Source organism: Brassica napus, chromosome C7 (assembly GCF_020379485.1).
Source record: "Brassica napus cultivar Da-Ae chromosome C7, Da-Ae, whole genome shotgun sequence".
NCBI classification, from domain to species: domain Eukaryota; kingdom Viridiplantae; phylum Streptophyta; class Magnoliopsida; order Brassicales; family Brassicaceae; genus Brassica; species Brassica napus.
This window is the reverse complement of record NC_063450.1, coordinates 15,068,649-15,087,896: the sequence shown is the minus strand read 5'-3', so window position 1 is coordinate 15,087,896 and position 19,248 is coordinate 15,068,649. Positions and strand designations below refer to the sequence as shown.

At 38.0% G+C, this 19,248-nt stretch overlaps 3 protein-coding genes and 1 non-coding gene across 4 annotated transcripts; all 4 read left to right on the top strand.

Moving 5' to 3' along the window:
- The first annotated feature begins 291 nt into the window (after window positions 1–291).
- Window positions 292–1,409, top strand: LOC111199915. The gene is made up of 3 exons (XM_048764004.1): window positions 292–306; window positions 426–498; window positions 628–1,409. The coding sequence occupies exons 1-3, from the start codon at window positions 292–294 to the stop codon at window positions 1,296–1,298; spliced, it is 759 nt and encodes a 252-aa protein (XP_048619961.1). The 3' UTR covers window positions 1,299–1,409.
- A 2,408-nt stretch (window positions 1,410–3,817) lies between these two features.
- On the top strand, window positions 3,818–4,420 carry LOC125590439 (uncharacterized mitochondrial protein AtMg00810-like). Its single transcript, XM_048764002.1, has 2 exons — window positions 3,818–4,145; window positions 4,236–4,420. Exons 1-2 carry the CDS (start codon window positions 3,818–3,820, stop codon window positions 4,418–4,420), a joined length of 513 nt encoding a protein of 170 aa, XP_048619959.1.
- Window positions 4,421–9,421: 5,001 nt separating this feature from the next.
- Window positions 9,422–9,528, top strand: LOC125590768. Its single transcript, XR_007326771.1, has one exon. It is a non-coding gene; the product is annotated as a small nucleolar RNA R71 (small nucleolar RNA).
- Window positions 9,529–17,758: 8,230 nt separating this feature from the next.
- LOC125590718 lies at window positions 17,759–19,248 on the top strand. Its single transcript, XM_048764458.1, has one exon. It carries the CDS (start codon window positions 17,908–17,910, stop codon window positions 19,117–19,119), a length of 1,212 nt encoding a protein of 403 aa, XP_048620415.1. The 5' UTR covers window positions 17,759–17,907; the 3' UTR covers window positions 19,120–19,248.

The window sequence follows — 19,248 nt, the reverse complement described above, 5'->3', positions numbered from 1 at the left end:
AATGTTCCCACATGTTTCATACAAATTGGAAACTGGCCTTTTTTTTTAAACAACTTCTTCAATGTATAAGTTTTTCAAAATGTGCAACAACTCTACTTTTTTTTAACCCCACGCAAATTAACTTGAATATTGCAAGTTCTTTATGAAATAATGAAAATTATAGAAACCGAGGTTAAAAACTTAACTTCTTCGATCGTTGTTCAAATCATCGTCTCCGGCGGCCGGTGCTCTTAACTGACACCAGAGATTCTCTGTAATGACTTGTTACCGAAGTACTTTTTTCTAAAGGAAATGGATCATAAGAGTGTAAATAACTTAATTTTTTAAATTTGCACAACTTATATTTTAATGTTAGAATAGGATATTATGTTAGTAGATAAGATACAATCTTTGTAGATTTGGTAGTTACGATATTTGTGTAACAGTGTGTAACAACCGCGGCTATTTATGCCTTGTCAACAGAAATACTCTCCTCAAGGAGATTCATCAACTTTCATGGTATTAGAGCTTAGGTGCTCTTCTCTTCTTACTCGATCTTCTTGTTCTCTTTTCTCTTCTCTCTTTCTCTCTCTCTCTCTTTTTTCACTTCGATTCTCATGGCTGCTCCACCGGTTCATCATGAATGAGCATTTGGTGTCACAAACATCAAAAACCATATTCCGCTAATCCTTGATCTAGACGATCACAATTATGATGTGTGGCGTGAGCTCTTCCACACGCACTGTCTTGCCTTTGATGTCTCTGGACACATTGATGGCACAGCTCTTCCTACTGGTGACGATGATGCGGCCTGGTTCAAGCGTGATGGCTTGGTTAAACTCTGGCTCTATGGAACACTGCAACCAAAACTCTTTCGCAGTTCATTCAAAACAGGCGGTACGGCAAGAGATATTTGGATTCGTGTTGAGAACCAGTTTCGCAACAACAAAGAAGCAAGGGCGATTCAACTTGACAACGAGTTGAGGACCACGGAGATTGGCGACATGACCATTCAAGCTTACTGCCAGAAGCTGAGATCTCTGTCTGATCTTCTCACAAACGTTGATGCTCCGGTGACAGACATAACTCTTGTTATGTATCTTCTCAATGGCCTCAATGACAAGTTTGATAACATCATCAATGTGATCAAACACCGTGAACCCTTTCCATCTTTTGAGTCTGCGAAAAATATGTTGGAGATGGAAGAGAAGCATGTCAACAAAATTTGGAAACCTACTGCTTCATCATCTTCTACGTCATCTACTCTCACTGCTCTCACCATCGCTGATGAGAAGCCAGTTTCTACTCCAACAAAGTGACAGAATCATGGTTACAACAACAACAACTACAGAGGAAGGCGCAACAACAACAAAGGAAGAGGTCGCGGCAACAACAACCGCTTCAACAATCAGAACAATTGGTCACCTTATGCCTACTGGCCAGTTCAGTACTCTCAATGGCCCCAACAATATCCGTTTTGGGGACCTCCTCCTCAGCAGAATCAGGTTCAGCGTGGCTTGCTTGGTCCTCGTCCTTCAACATCACAGCAAGGCAATTTCACAATGGCTAATCCTCAGCTCACTACTGATTTTGCTCATGCCTTCAACACCATGACCTTGGCTGATCCTTCCTCAGGCGATTGGTACATGGACTCTGGTGCAATAAGCCATATTGATGCCAATGAAGGCATTCTCAAGTCTAGTCTTAATAACAAGATCAATCAATGTGTTATTGTTGGTAATGGTTCTAGGATTCCGGTAGTCTCCACTGGTAACACAAATCTTACTTCTCCAACTCGTTCCTTGTCTCTCAATAAAGTTCTCATTACACCTCAAATTGTTAAAAACTTGATCTCTGTGAGAAATTTCACACGAGACAATTTCTGTTCTGTTGAGTTTGATCCGTTTGGTTTTTCTGTGAAGGATCTTCTTACTCGGACAGTTCTTCTGTGCAGTAACAGCTCTGGAGATCTCTACTCCATTCCGGCTGATCTTACTTCATCATCAACGTCTCCACTGTTCTTCTTTCTTTTTCTCCAAACTTATGGCATAAGAGACTTGCTCATCTCAATAAAAACTCGCTTCTTTCTTTTAGTTCTGAGCAGTTGATTTCGTGTAATAATGACAATTTCTCTTCTTTTTGTGAAGTTTGTCAGCTTGGGAAACAAGTAAAACAAGCATTTTATAAATTTACTTCTTTTACTACGCATCCATTTGAATTTTTTCATTCTGATTTATGGACTTCACCCACTCCCAGTATTAGTGGTTTCAAATACTACATCTTGTTCTTGGATGATTTTTCACACTTTGTTTGGGTATTTCCTTTAAAGCGTAAATCTGATGCTTTCTCTACATTTCACCATTTTCATTCTTATGTTGAAACTTAGTTCAAAACACAGATTCAAGCTTTTCAATGTGATAATGGGGGTGAGTATCAAAACTCACGTTTTAAAACATTTTTTCAGTCTAAGGGAATTCAATTTCGGTTCTCTTGTCCTCACACCTCTCAACAGAATGGCAAGTCTGAACGCATGATCAGAACTATCAACAATTCAATTCGTTTCCTCCTCTTTCAAGCTCATCTTTCTTCGGCATACTGGGTTGAAGCTCTCAATGCGTCTGTTCACATATTGAACATCTTGCCTTCGGTTTCCATAAAGAACCAAATCCCTTTTACTGTTCTTTTCCATAAGCAACCAAGGTATGATCATCTTAAAGTGTTTAGGAGTCTCTGTTTTCCTAATCTCAATCACTCGAATCTCAACAAACTTGCTCCTCGATCAACACCTTGCTTGTTTCTTGGATATCCTTCTCAGCACAGTGGCTATCGATGTCTTGATCTCAAGACAAATAAGCTTATTCTTTCTCGTCATGTTGTCTTTGATGAGTCAGTTTTTCCTGCTGCTCAGAGAACAAAAACTTCATCAGACTATCACTTCCTTGAAGCTGATGAGGAACCTGCACCTTTGTTTAAAGCTATTCTTCAATCAGGTCCCCAACCGGCTCCTGTTATTCTTTCTCAGCCGGCTACATCAAACACTCAAAACATGATCTCTGCTCCTTCTGTGTCGCAACCTCATGCAGTCCCAGCCCCTACTTATTCTATGCGGACTCGAGGTAAAGACGGCATTACTAAGACAAAGAAACAGTTCTCTTTACATTCCTCTGTTTCACCTCTGCCTACTTGCCATAAAACAGCTTTACTGGATCCTAACTGGAAACCAGCAATGGACGATGCTTTTGATTCTTTTATTGAAACTAATACTTGGGATCTGGTTCCCAGACCAAGAGACACTAACATTGTTTGTTGTATGTGGCTATATAAGCACAAGTTAGATGCAGATGGACAGCCGTTTAAGCACAAACCTCGCTTGGTTGCCAATGGCAAGTCTCAAGAAGAAGGCGTCGACTACAACGAAACTTTCAGTCCTGTTGTCAAACCAGTAACTACCCGAACAGTCCTTGATGTCAGTCTTGCTAACGACTGGCCGATACATCAATTAGACGTGAAAAATGCTTTTCTCCATGGCTTGCTTGATGAGACAATATACATGCACCAGCCACCAGGATATCAAAACAAAGAACATCCAGACTATGTGTCTCGGCTCAACAAAGCAATTTACGGTTTGAAACAAGCTCCGCGTGCCTGGAACTCTCGCTTTGCTTCTTTTGTCATCAACATGGGCTTCAAATGTAGTAAGAGTGATGCCTCGCTATACATCTTCAACAAAGGATCTCGTCGCGCTTGCCTTTTACTCTATGTTGATGATATCATCTTGACTGCCTCAGATGATAAGTTTCTCCATCAGATCATCAACAAGCTAAAGACATAGTTTCCTATGTCAGATTCGGGGAAGTTACACTTCTTCCTCGGTGTTAAAGCGGAGTTTATCAATGGTGGCATCTTTCTAAGTCAGAAAGCATACGCAACATACATCATTCAGCGTGCAGGCATGCGAGACTGTAAACCCATATCTACTCCTGTTGACTTAAACGCCAAGCTAAAGGCTGATGAAGGTGAACGAATACCAGACCCAACTCAATATCGCAAACTGGCTGGAGCTCTGCAGTATTTGACATTCACTCGCCCACACACCGCATATGCCGTTCATCAAATATGCCTTTATATGCATGATCCCAGACTTCCTCATTTTCAAGCTTTGAAACGTATAATCCGTTACTTGCAAGGCACATCATGATTAGGCCTTCAGCTTCTCAAAGGACCCATCAATGACTTGGTTGCTTACTCTGATGCAGACTGGGCTGGCTGTCCTGATACTCGACGCTCCACTTCAGGATATTGCGTGTTCTTAGGCTCTAATCTGGTTTCGTGGTCTTCAAAACGACCACCCACAGTCTCACGCGCAAGCGCAGAGTCTGAGTATAAAGGTATCGCCAATGCAGTGGCGGAACTAACTTGGATTCAAAATCTTCTGTTTTAACTCGGTCATCCTCTCACCAAAGCTTCAATAGTCTACTGTAACAACATCAGTTCAGTCTACATGACTCAGAATCCAGTAAGACATCAACGCACAAAGCATGTTAAGATTGATCTACATTTTGTTCGTGAGAAAGTTGCTCTTGGTTATGTAAAAGTTCTATTTGTTCCTTCATCCCTACAGTATGCAGACATTTTCACAAAAGGCCTGCCCACTGATGTTAGGAGTTTTCAAGGCTCCTAAAACAAATGTTGTAGTATAAATGATTGTCGAACCAGTTCTGAGGGATATCAAAGCACCGAGAATGCAAGTACTCACTTAATCTAAGTGCAACCAATGATTTAGATGGGTTTTAAACTACTACTAATACTAGAAAACAATTACAGAATGATACTTTCTTGACTAAGGGAAAAGAGAACTCATGGACATAGGGATTAGACCTTGGGTGATCAAGTATCGAACTAAGGATGGCAAATGATCAATCAAACTATCGACCTTAAGCCTAGACACAATTCTAAGCAAGCTCTATGTCTAGATGAATGCTCATTTGCTAACATATCTCAAACATCAAATGTCTTTGGTTGAATAATGTGAAAGCAATCATTACTAACAAGTCTATTAGCTATCTTAGCACCTTTAACAACAAATGTCTTTGGCAAAGTATACTAAAAGCCTAGGAGAGTTGTCTCAGGCATTTCATCAAACACCTTTTGGGTGAGAAATGCCTATTGATCAACTTTTGAGTGGCCAACTCAGAAGATGCATTATGAATACTCTACTAGAAAGGAACAAGAATGATCTACACTAAAACATCCTAGAACTAACCTAATCACCCTTAATCTCCCTAACCCATGAATTCAAAAGGTGATTACTCACTAATCTCCATGATTCCTCTTAAACCCATATTGGATTTCAGATTAATCATGTAGAGAAATAGATAAGAAATCAACAAGAACACAAGATGAAAGCAATGAAATCTGAATCAAAAGAAGTTTTACTAGTTGTTCTCCAGAAAAGAGATTCTTCCTTGGTGGCTACCAAAAAGGTACTTAAAACATAGGTTTTGAAAAGTAAAAACGTGCATAATGAAATGACCAAAAGGTCCTTGAGAAAACATGAATTCGGCCAAACAAATAGACGTTGAGCGACCTCGGCACGTCGCTGCGAGAGGTCGCTCCCGGGTCGTTTCTTCGCGAGCGACCTGGCTGTGTCGCTCCGAAGACGTCGCTCCCGGGTTGTCCCTCGCGAGCGACTTGGCTGGATCGCTCTGAAGACGTCGCTCCCGGCTTGCTCAGAAACCATAAACGCGAGCGACCTCTGGGTGTCGCTGTGGTGAGGTCGCTCTAGGAGCTGGAGCGACTTCGCCTTCTCGCTCTAGGAGGTCGCTCCGAAGCGTAAATGGCGAGCGAGTTCATGGCGTCGCTCCGGTAGGTCGCTCTCATGCATTGCTCGCCCAATGATCACCTTAATCACCTCTTTTGAGCTCCAAACGCACCCAAATGTCTCCAAGAACTCCATGTGGTACTCCAATACCTAATAGAGACATATGTATGCAAAATGCAACCTAGACATGGCTAAATCCTAATCTATATGATGAAAATGCACATGAATAAATGGATAAAACAATGTAAATATGCAAGATATCAACTCCCCCAAACTTGTTGTTTTACTTGTCCACAAGTGAACTTTCTAGAACTCATAGGGAGAGAGGTTTTAAGGTGGGGAGCTCATAGCCAAAAGAAACACAACTAGCACTCAACTCAACATCTAATCCAACCTGAGCACACTCTCTTATTACACTCTAGCTTCTCTAGGCCTATCTCAACTCCTTTTGCCCTTATACTCATCATCAAGCATCCACACATTCAAATCAACCAACTCTCACATTCATTAAGCATAAAACATTGAGTGGATTCTTGCAAATGGTCAATTGGTCCAAATCATTTGGTTGAGTAAGGGAAGGCTTTTATTCAAGTGGGTCAAGAGGTTCAAAATCCATGATCTCTTAAAGGTGGTTTACTCTCGAGACAAGTAGCCTTGACATTGCACATAATATATCTAAGAAAGGGACCAACTCATGCATACAATGCTCAATCTCCATTGTTCTACCCTTTCCAAACATACAAGTTACACAATCACTTCCCAATGTCAAACCCAACTCTCATCTCTCACCAAAAAATCCCAAAAATACTTTGCACATAAAACTCTTTTTCTTTGAAATCTATAAAAGATTTTCTCAACTTCTAAACAAATCTTGGCTCTAAACAACTTTGCTAGCCCTCTTTTCTTTCTTTTTCTCTCTTTTATATATATATATATTTTTTTATATATTTTTTTTTCGGGGGCCAAGACTTTTCATAAACTCGAGCTAGACGTTTATCTATTAATTTCAATAAGATTATCCATTTAAACACAAAGAGTCTATTCTTTTCCTTCGAATTTTTCATGCTTCCAAACCATAGTCACAACACTCACCCCCACCTATAGCTAGACAATAGAGTGCCTAATCTAGCAAGAATGAAGACCAAGCATTGTCGTTCCCGATACTCTCAACATTATGCACATGTAAGGCTTTCCGAAAAAGGCCTCACTCATTAAATAATGAAAGCTCAAAAGGAGGGAAGGGTTTTGGGAATGGTGTACCACTCGAGTTTGTCAAAAAGATTGGCATAAAGGATGTGACAACTCAAGTGTGTATATCCATGACGCAGTACATAAGGGACCATAAGCAAGAAGCATTAAGTTTGTTCAGTTCAAACAAGGTTGTAGTTGGCTTCAAAGGTTGAGTTTCAGCAATCAACAAGTTTCAGGAAGAGTTTTCAAGGCTCGAAGCATACAAGTCTTTTTGAGAGGTGCATATGCTACTCAGGTGCAAAGTAATGTTCTTTACAAGGCATTTCAAATCATTGCTCCCAATGCAAGTAAATGCAATCTATATGCTCTAGACTCTCCTAGAAATGCAAATGATGCAAACTAATTGATTTTTTTTTTTCGTGTTTTTCAAATTTTTTATGCAAATAGGTATGCAATGCATGACTCAATGAAATAACATCAAAGCAAACATGATCAAATACTTGGTACCTCCCCCAAACTTAAATGACATAGTCTCTGTGTTGTCAAGGAGAGAGAGATACCCAAAAAGAGAAAACTAATATGCAAAAACGAAATGGTATATACAAGGGAAAGTAGTGGGTTACCTTCTATGGGGAATGAGTAGAGGGAGATGCTCCCTCCTCGTCGTCCTCAGGTGGTAACTCTTCAAGGTGCTCATCAGCAGGAGTGCCCATCTCTTCAATGTAGAAGGCTTGCCCGAACACAGTTGGTTTTCTCATTTTCCCCTTGATGTTAAAGTGGAGGATGTTCTCTTTACCCAAATGGAGATCAATTGTGCCTTCCTTTACATTAACAATAGCTCCTGCTGTAGCTAAGAATGGTCTTCCTAGAATCAATGGGTCTTGAGGCTCCTCACCCATCTCAAGCACCACAAAATCTGTAGGTATCTCATACCTTCCAATCTTCACAGGGAGGTCCTCTAAGATGCCCACAGGGTACTTCACTGAACGATCAGCTAACACCAAAGAGAGTCTACACTTCTTGTACTGAGTGAATCCAAGCTTCTTTGCAACAGACAAAGGCATCACGCTGACACTAGCTCCCAAATCGCAGAGACATTTCTCAAATACCATAGGTCCAAGAGCACAAGGTAGTGTGAAGCATCCTGGATCCTCTAACTTCTCTGGAACATCAAGCCTCTGGATGATGGCACTGCACTCATGGGTAAGAATCATCATGCCTTCCATCTCCTTCTTCTTTGCAGCTACAAAATCTTTCAGGAACTTGCTGTATTGAGGAATCAACATGAAAGCATCGATGATGGGCATTGAAACCTGAGCTTCACTCATTTGCTTCTCAAACAGAGCCTTGTACTTCTCTAGCAGCTGCTTCTTGAATCTACCAGGGAATGGAAGTTTGGGCTCATAGGGGGGAGGAACAGAAGAATTCTCACTTGCTGGAACATCAGCTTCACCATCTTGTATTGTTTTCTTCTCTTCTCCAACATTTCCTTTACCTTTAGCTTCCATAATCTTCTCCAAAATCTCATCATTGGTCTTCTCATCAACAATTACCACATCATCATCTAAGTTGATGGCCACCTCCTCACCTAGTTTCTCAGCATCCTTGGTGAGGGTTCTAGGAGGTAACTGCTTACCACTCCTAAGGGTGATAGCTTTGGCCTCCTTGGGGTTTTGGTCAGATTTTCCAGGTAGAGATCCTTGCTGGCGATTCTGGTGAGTGTTCATGGAAGCAAACTGATTCTCTAAATTAGTGACTGTAGAAGCAAGGTGTGAGAATTTGTTGTTGAGCTCATTGTAGCTCCCATCAATCTTGGAATGAAGGTTCTTCAACTCATAACCAACATGCTTCTCACTTCTAGTCTGAGACTCCAAGATTTGTTTCAGTAAGGTATCAGTGCTGCTCTCTTGAGGAGCAGAGGAACCAGACGAGGGGTTTTGCTGAAGCTGATAGCTGCCTTGCTGGTTATTTCTAAGCGGATAACCACTCTGTTGGTTGTTGGGATAGGATTTCTGTTGGTAGTTGTTGTACTAAAAGTTGAGCTCCTTTTTGTACCAGCTACCATTGTTGTTAATGAAACACAACTCCTCTTGACCTTCCAAACCCTCAACCTCATTGACAGCAGGTGGATCTTCCTGCTTGGAGTTACCAACAAACTTCAGCTGCTCTTGGGTGGCTTTTTCAGCAATGAGTACGTCGATCTTGTCTTCCAAAGATTTGATCTCTTTCCTCGTCTGCTTATCATCACCCCTACTGCCTCTGTCGTGGTCTGCACTGTAGACTGCATCACTCTTCACCATGTTGTCAACCAGCTCTTCTGCATCATCTTCAGTTCTTCCCAAGAAGAACCCATTGCTAGCTGTATCCAATCTGGCTCTGTACTTAGGAAGAGCTCCCCTGTAGAATGTGCTCATCAGGCTTTCCTTAGAGAAACCATGGTGAGGGCATTGAGCTTGGTAGCCCTTGAATCTCTCCCAGGCTTCACAGAATCCTTCCAAGCCCTTCTGTTGAAAGCTGGAGATCTCATTTCTCAGCTTAGCAGTTCTTGAAGTAGAGAAGAACTTCTCCAAAAATGTTTTCTTGCAGTCATCCCAAGTGGTGATAGAGTCGCTGGGTAGGGACTTCTCCCACTGACGCGCCTTATCCCCCAAAGAGAAAGGGAATAAATTCATCTTTAAGGCATCCTCTGACACACCATTGGTTTTTGACAACCCACAGTAGCTGTCGAACCTGTCCAAGTGATCGAATGGGTCCTCTAAAGCCAAGCCATGATATTTGTTGTTCTCGATCACGTTGAGGAGTCCTGACTTGACCTCAAAGTTGTTGACTGCCACAGCCGGTGCTCAGATTCCCAGTCTATGACCATGAATGTTGGGCCGGTCATAAGTACCAATGGGTCGAGCTGCCCGCGGTTGGTGTTCTGCCCCTTGCGGTAGATCTGCCATATCAATATCCAATCTCTGCAAGTGGGCTTGTTGTTCTTCTTCTCTTCTAACTCTAGCACACTCCCTCTCTAAAGCTCTGATGTCTGCTACTATTGGAACTAGGTTTGATGGACCCCTGCTCCTCAAGTTCATACACCTGAAAGTTAAAGGTAGGTGAAGAAGAAGAATCAATAACAAAACAAAATTAAAATGACTTAGTCTCAAGTAAGTGACTAAATCTCAATGTTCAAATCTACTCAGAATTTGGCAACGGCGCCAATTTGATGTCAGGAGTTTTCAAGGCTCCTAAAACAAATGTTGTAGTATAAATGATTGTCGAACCAGTTCTGAGGGATATCAAAGCACCGAGAATGCAAGTACTCACTTAATCTAAGTGCGACCAATGATTTAGATGGGTTTTAAACTACTACTAATACTAGAAAGCAATTACAAAATGATACTTTCTTGACTAAGGGAAAAGAGAACTCATGGGCATAGGGATTAGACCTTGGGTGATCAAGTATCGAACTAAGGATGGCAAATGATCAATCAAACTATCGACCTTAAGCCTAGACACAATTCTAAGCAAGCTCTATGTCTAGATGAATGTTCATTTGCTAACATATCTCAAACATCAAATGTCTTTGGTTGAATAATGTGAAAGCAATCATTACTAAGAAGTTTATTAGCTATCTTAGCACCTTTAACAACAAATGTCTTTGGCAAAGTATACTAAAAGCCTAGGAGAGTTGTCTCAGGCATTTCATCAAACACCTTTTGGGTGAGAAATGCCTATTGATCAACTTTTGAGTGGCCAACTCAGAAGATGCATTATGAATACTCTACTAGCAAGGAACAAGAATGATCTACACTAAAACATCCTAGAACTAACCTAATCACCCTTAATCTCCCTAACCCATGAATTCAAAAGGTGATTACTCACTAATCTCCATGATTCCTCTTAAACCCATATTGAATTTCAGATTAATCATGTAGAGAAATAGATAAGAAATCAACAAGAACACAAGATGAAAGCAATGAAATCTGAATCAAAAGAAGTTTTACTAGTTGTTCTCCAGAAAAGAGATTCTTCCTTGGTGGCTGCCAAAAAGGTACTTAAAACATAGGTTTTGAAAAGTAAAAACGTGCATAATGAAATGACCAAAAGGCCCTTGAGAAAACATGAATTCGGCCAAACAAATAGACGCGGAGCGACCTCGGCACGTCGCTGCGAGAGGTCGCTCCCGGGTCGTTTCTTCGCGAGCGACCTGGCTGTGTCGCTCCGAAGACGTCGCTCTCGGGTCGTCCCTCGCGAGCGACCTGGCTGGGTCGCTCTGAAGACGTCGCTCCCGGCTTGCTCAGAAACCATAAACGCGAGTGACCTCTGGGTGTCGCTGTGGTGAGGTCGCTCTAGGAGCTGGAGCGACTTCGCCTTGTCGCTCTAGGAGGTCGCTCCGAAGCGTAAATGGCGAGCGAGTTCATGGCGTCACTCCGGTAGGTCGCTCCCATGCATTGCTCGTCCAATGATCACCTTAATCACCTTTTTTGAGCTCCAAACGCACCCAAATGTCTCCAAGAACTCCATGTGGTACTCCAATACCTAATAGAGACATATGTATGCAAAATGCAACCTAGACATGGCTAAATCCTAATCTATATGATGAAAATGCACATAAATAAATGGATAAAACAATGTAAATATGCAAGATATCACCCACCAGCTTGTTTACCGAGTTCCGAACCAGTCTCACCTTACGACAAGGCCCCGATTCGACTGCGGGAGGGTGTTAGAATAGGATATTCTGTTAGTAGATAAGATACACTCTTTGTAGATTTGGTAGTTACGATATTTGTGTAACAGTGTGTAACAACCGTGGCTATTTATGCCTTGTCAACAGAACTACTCTCCTCAAGGAGATTCATCAACTTTCATTTAACAAGTGTCAGATGTTTACTAAGCATATAAAATGATTTCGGATCGGGTCGAGTGATGGTAAATTGATCATGATACAATCAGGGCGTATACAAGGAAAGAACAAGATCATAAAACCAATTAAGAAAAGTTCAACTCTTGAACAATGCATGTTCCATGTAAAGAAAGTTCGACTATCAAACGCTGCGGGATTATACGAAAGGAAGGTCAAGTTTTTGTTTTCTCTTATGGTTAGGAAACTCTTGTTTTGATAGTTTTTATAATATTGTAAATAATATATCTATTTTTTCACCAATCTATTAAAAAATATTTTTTGCTTAATTCACTCATTCAAGTTCTTGTAGTTATAAAATATTGTCTTCATTGTAATTTTTTGTTAGGGAAAAATTATAATAATATTACATTTGACACAAGTTAAACATAATAATAAGTTCATAACACAATAATACAGATTCCAAAACATAACAAACATAACGATAAGTTCATAACTTGATATTCTTAAAGTTACTTAAATCTTATAAAAGTTAAAAAGGTATATTTTATGATTATTGAAGACACATCAAACCACATGACTTGATAATCTTGAAGTTACTTAACACTCTTTGAAAATACAAATAATACAAAAACTAAAGGAGAAGACTTCTCATTACCTAGAAACATTAATAAACATGAATGTTTGTAACCTCATAATTATCACCAATTAAATTATGAATTTCATTCAGGAGCCCCAATATTGACTAATACACACGAATAACAAGAAACTCTTAAAAAGTCATTTTAAATTTGGAGAAATGAAAATTTAATAAACATTGATGTAGAAGTCTTCCATTAGGTCTTTTTGCAATTTCAAATTTATGAAGGAAGACTTATAAATAACTCTTCATTTGTAAATATTGGCTTACTTTCATTTTTGAAATATTCTCGATGATACCAAAAGACTTGTAGAGAAGTTTTTATGATAAACTAGGGCAGGTCCGCCCTATGGGCGGGATGAATATTTGAAAATAATTTAAATTGTTAGACTAAATATTTAATGTAAATTTTTATTAATTAAAAATATAAATATTAGTTAAATTTTGTACATGTTTTTCTTATTTGAACACTAAATAAACATGCTATGTTGATAATTAGTTATGTTTTTTTTCTTGGGGTGGCATTACATCATTTCTTGCTAAGTATTCGTGATGTTGTACTAGAAGTTATTATCATATAATAAATTATGTGGTGCATTTTATATTTATTATAATTGATTATTTATATATATAAGTGAGAAATTATTAATATTGTGTAAGTTGTGATTGAGATGTAAGAGTAAATTGTAGGCTAAAAATCTTAGCAGATTTTAACTTGTTTTAGTTTATTCCATTTTTGTTATTTTTTAACTTTAAAAATGTTTATAAATTATAAACTGCTAAATTCCCATTGAATTTTTTTGATTGAAGTTTATATATATATATATATATATATATATATATATCTTTTACAGCAAAACATATACCATATAAAACTAACAAATTATTTAAATTTTGATTTTAAATTGTATTTTTGATAACCATTATGGATTACTAAAAAGAATATACTATTTGATTATTTTTTACTTAACAATATTATGGATGTATAATTTAGTTATTTTGTTTTTTTTTAAACTATTACTATTATGTTTTTGCGTTTGTAATTAGGATAGAATAATTTATGGTGTATGGATTTTATTTTATGCGGTTATTTCACGCACCAGTTGTGTTGATTTATTCGAAATATATTTATTTTATTTGTTGTGTGAATAAGATATTATGATATATTTCATAGATATATTAAACCGTTGGAACACAATAAATACATATTAGGGACTCTGTATTTGAAACCACTTTGACTTATGTGTAAGTTTTAATATGATGGTTTTCATCAGAAGGGGAAATATAAAATTCTAAGTAAAACAGAGTCGAGAGTCTCAAAATATTAGCACTTGTAGCTTTGAAAATGATGTTTTTGTCGAAGCTTAAAACGTTGGATAACACATTGGCTGTTGTTCTTGCGATGAAAGTGATGCAATCAGTATTTAAAAAAAAACGGATCAGAGATAGCAGAAGAACAGAGTTTCCGTATGTCAAATGCTTAAAATCTTTATTATAAAGGCTGCCAAATTTTGATCCAAGCAAATATGCACATCTTTTTTAGTACCTGATTTTTTTTTTAAAGGAGAGTACCCTATTTTTTTTTCTTTTAGGATATATTTTGTGGCCCTATAGTTTATATCATTCGAGTTTTGGTTAACCGGTTTATACGTTACATAAGTATCAATAACTTTTAGGTGCGTTCGATCCATATTTGAAATTGACTATTCAATTTTCTGGCCATCATTTTGTTTTGGCAAGAAATTATTAGTATCTACTAATTAACTTATGCATTGAAGCAGTTATAATATCCAGACTTTTCACTAAATCGTTCAATGTGTATTTTTCCTAAATGGAACTTTTTATAAAAAAAAAATTATTGTCTACTTGTTTAGTGAATGTGTTACCATGATAATGAATAATAAATAATTACAGTAAACGTTCCATTATACATAATGAATATTGTAATAATATTCTTGTAGTATCTGTGTTTTTTAGAGATCATATGATATAGAATAATTTTTTTACATTTTAAACACCTTTAGTGGAAACGAGGACGCCCAGCATAGTGCTTCACGTGCATGTCAAGTCAGCTAAGATGTGAGCCATTCTAGTATTGGAATATAATCTCACCGTTAATGTCCCAAACACAAAGTGATTTGGCTGTTTAAAAAGAAAATAGTAGTCTCTAAATTTGGTCGATCATATTGTAACATAAATTTATTTTCGCCTAAATTAAACTAATACGATTTAAACACATGTATAAAACAAAATAACTTATACTGGAATGCAAGTAAATTTTATAATATAAACTTGAATAAAGATAGTCTGAAATAAACTTAAAGTGCCCATATAATTGGGAATATCCAAAACAAAAATAACCTAATACCTGAATTTAAACAAAGATGCATAAGCATTATTAAAACTAATATGTCTTGTCGCAACCTCCAAACTCGTGTGCAATGAAGTGGACGCATGTCATCATGCCTGATAGCAATGGGAAATACGTAGAATGACTAATCTATCTGTAAACTGGGTTGGTTATTGGGCTAAATTTTAAACTGTATTCGGGTTGGATGGGCTTTAATATTGCTTCACCATGTAATAGCCTTTGGGCTTTTGCATAAATGGAAAATGTTGACAAAAAAAAGTTACAGTATAACCTCTTTAAATTAATACTCTATAAATTAATTTACACTAAAAATCTTTATAAAATAATATAATTTTATAGTCCCAAATTGAGTTTTTGGTTCAATTAGTATATCGATTAATTAATATCTCTATAAATTAATAAAAAATTATAGTTTTGGTGTAGTCCCAACATTATTAATTTATAGAGGTTTCACTCTATCACCCCTCTTCTATCGTCTTCTTCCTTTCTCTTCTTCTCTGTTTATTCTATTTCTCATCTCATTTCTTCTGTTTCTTATCACTTTTCTGTCACAATCCGTTAAGTAATAGATTTATTTTCATCGGAAGAAAACTTTCATATTTATAATGGAGGATTAACACAAAGAAATGAATGAATGGATTCATTGAATGTGAGATAGTGTGAGAAGTGGAGAATATGTATTAATGCGAATGTTAATGAAGATGCTTGAACCAAGTTAATTTCCGTAACAGCGCCGGATTAAAGAAATTTATTTGCCAAAAACGATGGCATCCAACTGACATTGATCGGAATCGTTGGTCACCGGTGAAACCGTTGGATTTCTATTGCCAGTTGACTGAATGGCAATTGTTGCACGGTGGCCACTTTCCCTAGGTTTTGTATACAGTTTTTTGGAGAAGATGTATTTGGTCGTAGTAGACACATAAAACCCATTAAACTCAAGAATAAATGAAATATTAAATATTGATTGACCGTGACACGTGTCGCCACCACAGACTCCGACTTAGTGACATGAAATCTGAGTTGGATGACCTAGGAATGAAGAAAACTCTTCTTTATATATATAGACATGTTAGTTTTGCAATTGACCGAAGTTTTGCAGATATTTGACTTTTTTAAAGAAGACTCCTCAAACTAAACGGGTAAGATTGTGCATGCACCGAATAGACAAAGTACAAAGATCATACCCGAGTCCGGCTCTATGGAAGCCGCCGGAGTCGGTGAACGGACGATTCACTTTTTAAAAACTATAGAGAGAGGTCGGAGGATTTTGAGAGAGAGGAAATAAGAGTAAATTCTATTTGCTAACTTATTCATTTTTGTAATTTTTCGAAAGAATATCTAAGAATATTAAAGTCTTCAAAAATTTGTACATCCCTATCTCTTGAACTCCTCTATATGAATTGAGAAAACATATCAGCTCTGAGCAGTGCTGTATAATTTACTTTCGAACTTTATTACCCAAATGAAAGCTTTAAACATGTGGAAGTGAGAGAGATCACCTAGATGAGGGCTTTAAATTCAGCATTTTGAAGTATGATATTCTCTGCCCCCATTTGTTCCTCACATCCTTATTGAATGCTGAACAATCCTTATCATGTATACATGTTGTCTTGCTTCGATGAACCATCTATATAACACAATCTTTCATTTTGATTTATATTAGAAATTATACATGAAAACATATTCTGATCGTTTCTAGATATCGTGATCTTTAAATCTATTTATCCGGATATGGATCTATGGACTCAAACTTTCTTTTTCTTGGATCCATCCAGATTGTCGGATCCGTATATTGTACCAACCCATGGCTCAGTTTACAAACAATTTTCATCTTGTAACTCCTTGTTTTGTTTCTATGTCTCATTTCTTCTTCTTCTTCTTCTTCTTCTTCTTCTTCTTCTTCTTCTTCTTCTTCTTCACAAATGCTGAAGGCACAACAAGTTTGTCAATATCCTCCAAAGATGAAGATTCACCTTGTCCTAAAGGTGGAATAATGGATACTTGATTAATTGGTTCCCTTCAGATTTCAAATAGTATTATTACATTAAATTGCATGTGTTGTTTTCTGTCTGGTCGTTTGGTGGAGGAATGAAAAGTGAAACAAATAATACTGTTACTGCTGCATCCACTATATGTAGTACGGTCTCATTGATACCATGAGGTATTCCAGTTTGCTTCACTTTTACTCACTCTCTGTAACAATTTTGCTTTTACCAAATTTGTGATCCCCAGTGACTAATTGGAGAGAGAGAAAAAGGAATGGTGGAGACAAGTCCTCTTAAGATACCTCTCGGTTAGTAAAAAGTAAGATTTTAAGGACAAAGAGATCGAAAAAAGAAGAACATTTATGGGTCCATTTAGAAGAAGTAGAAAAGAAAAAGTGAAGAGACAAAATAGCTAATAATGAGCTGCACTTGAGTACCCATGATGTTTTTCCCATATGCAACCACTAAGAGTCTAATCTCTTTAGTTAGTTACTTGTATGAACTAGCCATCTCCGTGATTGAAGGTGTCTTAGGATAAGATTATTGGTGTTGTTGTAGTACACTCATGACAGCAATTAGGACAGTTGAACACATTTTTTTTTTTGTAAAACTCTAGATTAGTTCTTAGCTAGGTTCTCCTGCAGTGATGATCTAGACTTACTACAATTCACAAAACTGTCAAAGTCAAAACATGATCTAGACTTATCACAATTCTCAAAATTATTTTGGCCACCTTCCCTGTAGACAATTGCACAAAGTTTTGTAATGTTTTGATAAAACCGTTAATGCGTTTTTTTTTTGTCAAGGTCAGGAACATATAGACTAAGCAAAAGAAAAGGGTGATGCTGGTGGTTACTGAATTGACCCAACGGGTGAAAAGAAAGGTAACTTTCAAAAGTAGCTTTCCTTTTCTTGTCTATGTTTCTCTCATTCTCTCATGTCCTTATATTCACACCACTCTTTCCTTCCAAATCGTCACTTAAATCTTCTATATTTGTGCTGTGACAGAGCAAAGCAAAAGAACAAAAAAAAAACTTGGCTAAGCTTCTTTGTCGCCATTGACAAACAATGTCTGAATTTGCCTTGTCATCATCTCCAGAAGAGAATCAAAACATGAAGATGGTTTTTTTTTCACTACTTCTCTCTGACTTTCAACTCTTTTGTTCGTTTATAATCTCTCACCCTTTCTATTTTTCTTACGTACTCTTCTTCTCACCTTACTTGTTCAAGATTCTATCTTTTCTCTCACCACTCTTCGTCACCACCACACTCTTGCTTCTCGCTTTACTCAGTACTCTGCATCTTCACGACACTTTTCCCGACTCTGAATCACTCGAAACGCAACCAGGCGTCCTCGTTTCCTTTTGTAGTAAGCTCGGTAGTGTCTTGGAACCCAAGTTTGATGTCAACAATGAGGATGTTAACGAACTTGAAGCCTATAAGATGGTTGTTGAGGCTTGCTCGATGGAATGTGCGTTCGAGGATGAGAGTGTGGAGGTAACCTTTGTTGACAAATTCTGTAGCCATGAGGTCAGCATCACCGTGTCGAAATCTCTGACCGATGAGAAACAAGTTGAGATCCAACCGCTGAAGTTGGAGGATCAGATGGACTTGGAGAAAGAAGAGAAGTGTGAAAAGGAACTCGTAGAAGAACAGAAAGTCAAGCGAGAAAGTGACGTTGTCATCGATAGCGGAGAAGGGCAGTTTTGGAAAGAACCGACAAAAGAAGAATCCAAGGCTCAAAAAGTAGATCTTGTCGGAGATAGTAATGATCTCCCAAGACTGAGCGACTTTCTCGGAGAAGAGAAGAAAAACAAAGTGAATGATCAGAAAGAGGAAGAAGAAGATGTTTCTCTTAAGAGCTTTGGGTCAATGAGGAAAGAGAAAGAGTGGAGGAGAACATTGGCATGCAAGCTGTTCGAGGAACGACACAACGCTGACGTAGGACAAGGGATGGATCAGCTTTGGGAGACTTACGAGACCGAAACAGAGAAGAAGCAAACCGAAGAAGATAAGAAGAAGAAGGAGAAGAAGATGAAAACCAAGAAGTCGATGACGATGATGAAGACGAAGAGCATAGAGAAGAAGCAAGTAGCAGTGGAAGAGGAAGACGATGATGATGGGATTGATCAGCAGCAACTGTGCTGCTTACAGGCACTGAAGTTCTCAACAGGGAAGATGCATTTGGGAATTGCGAGGCCTAACCTTGTGAAGCTATCTAAGGCTTTCAAAGGATTTGGAAGGTTTTACAATGCCAACAAGCATCCCAAGAAAGGATGAACGACCAAGTTACAAACTTTGTATTAATGTTGACCTTTATATTATAAGTAGTCCGAGATAGTTGTGCTTTTGTAGTTTCCTTAGTTTTCGGCAAGCATGTAATTTGTATGCATAAGTTTCTTCGTCTCA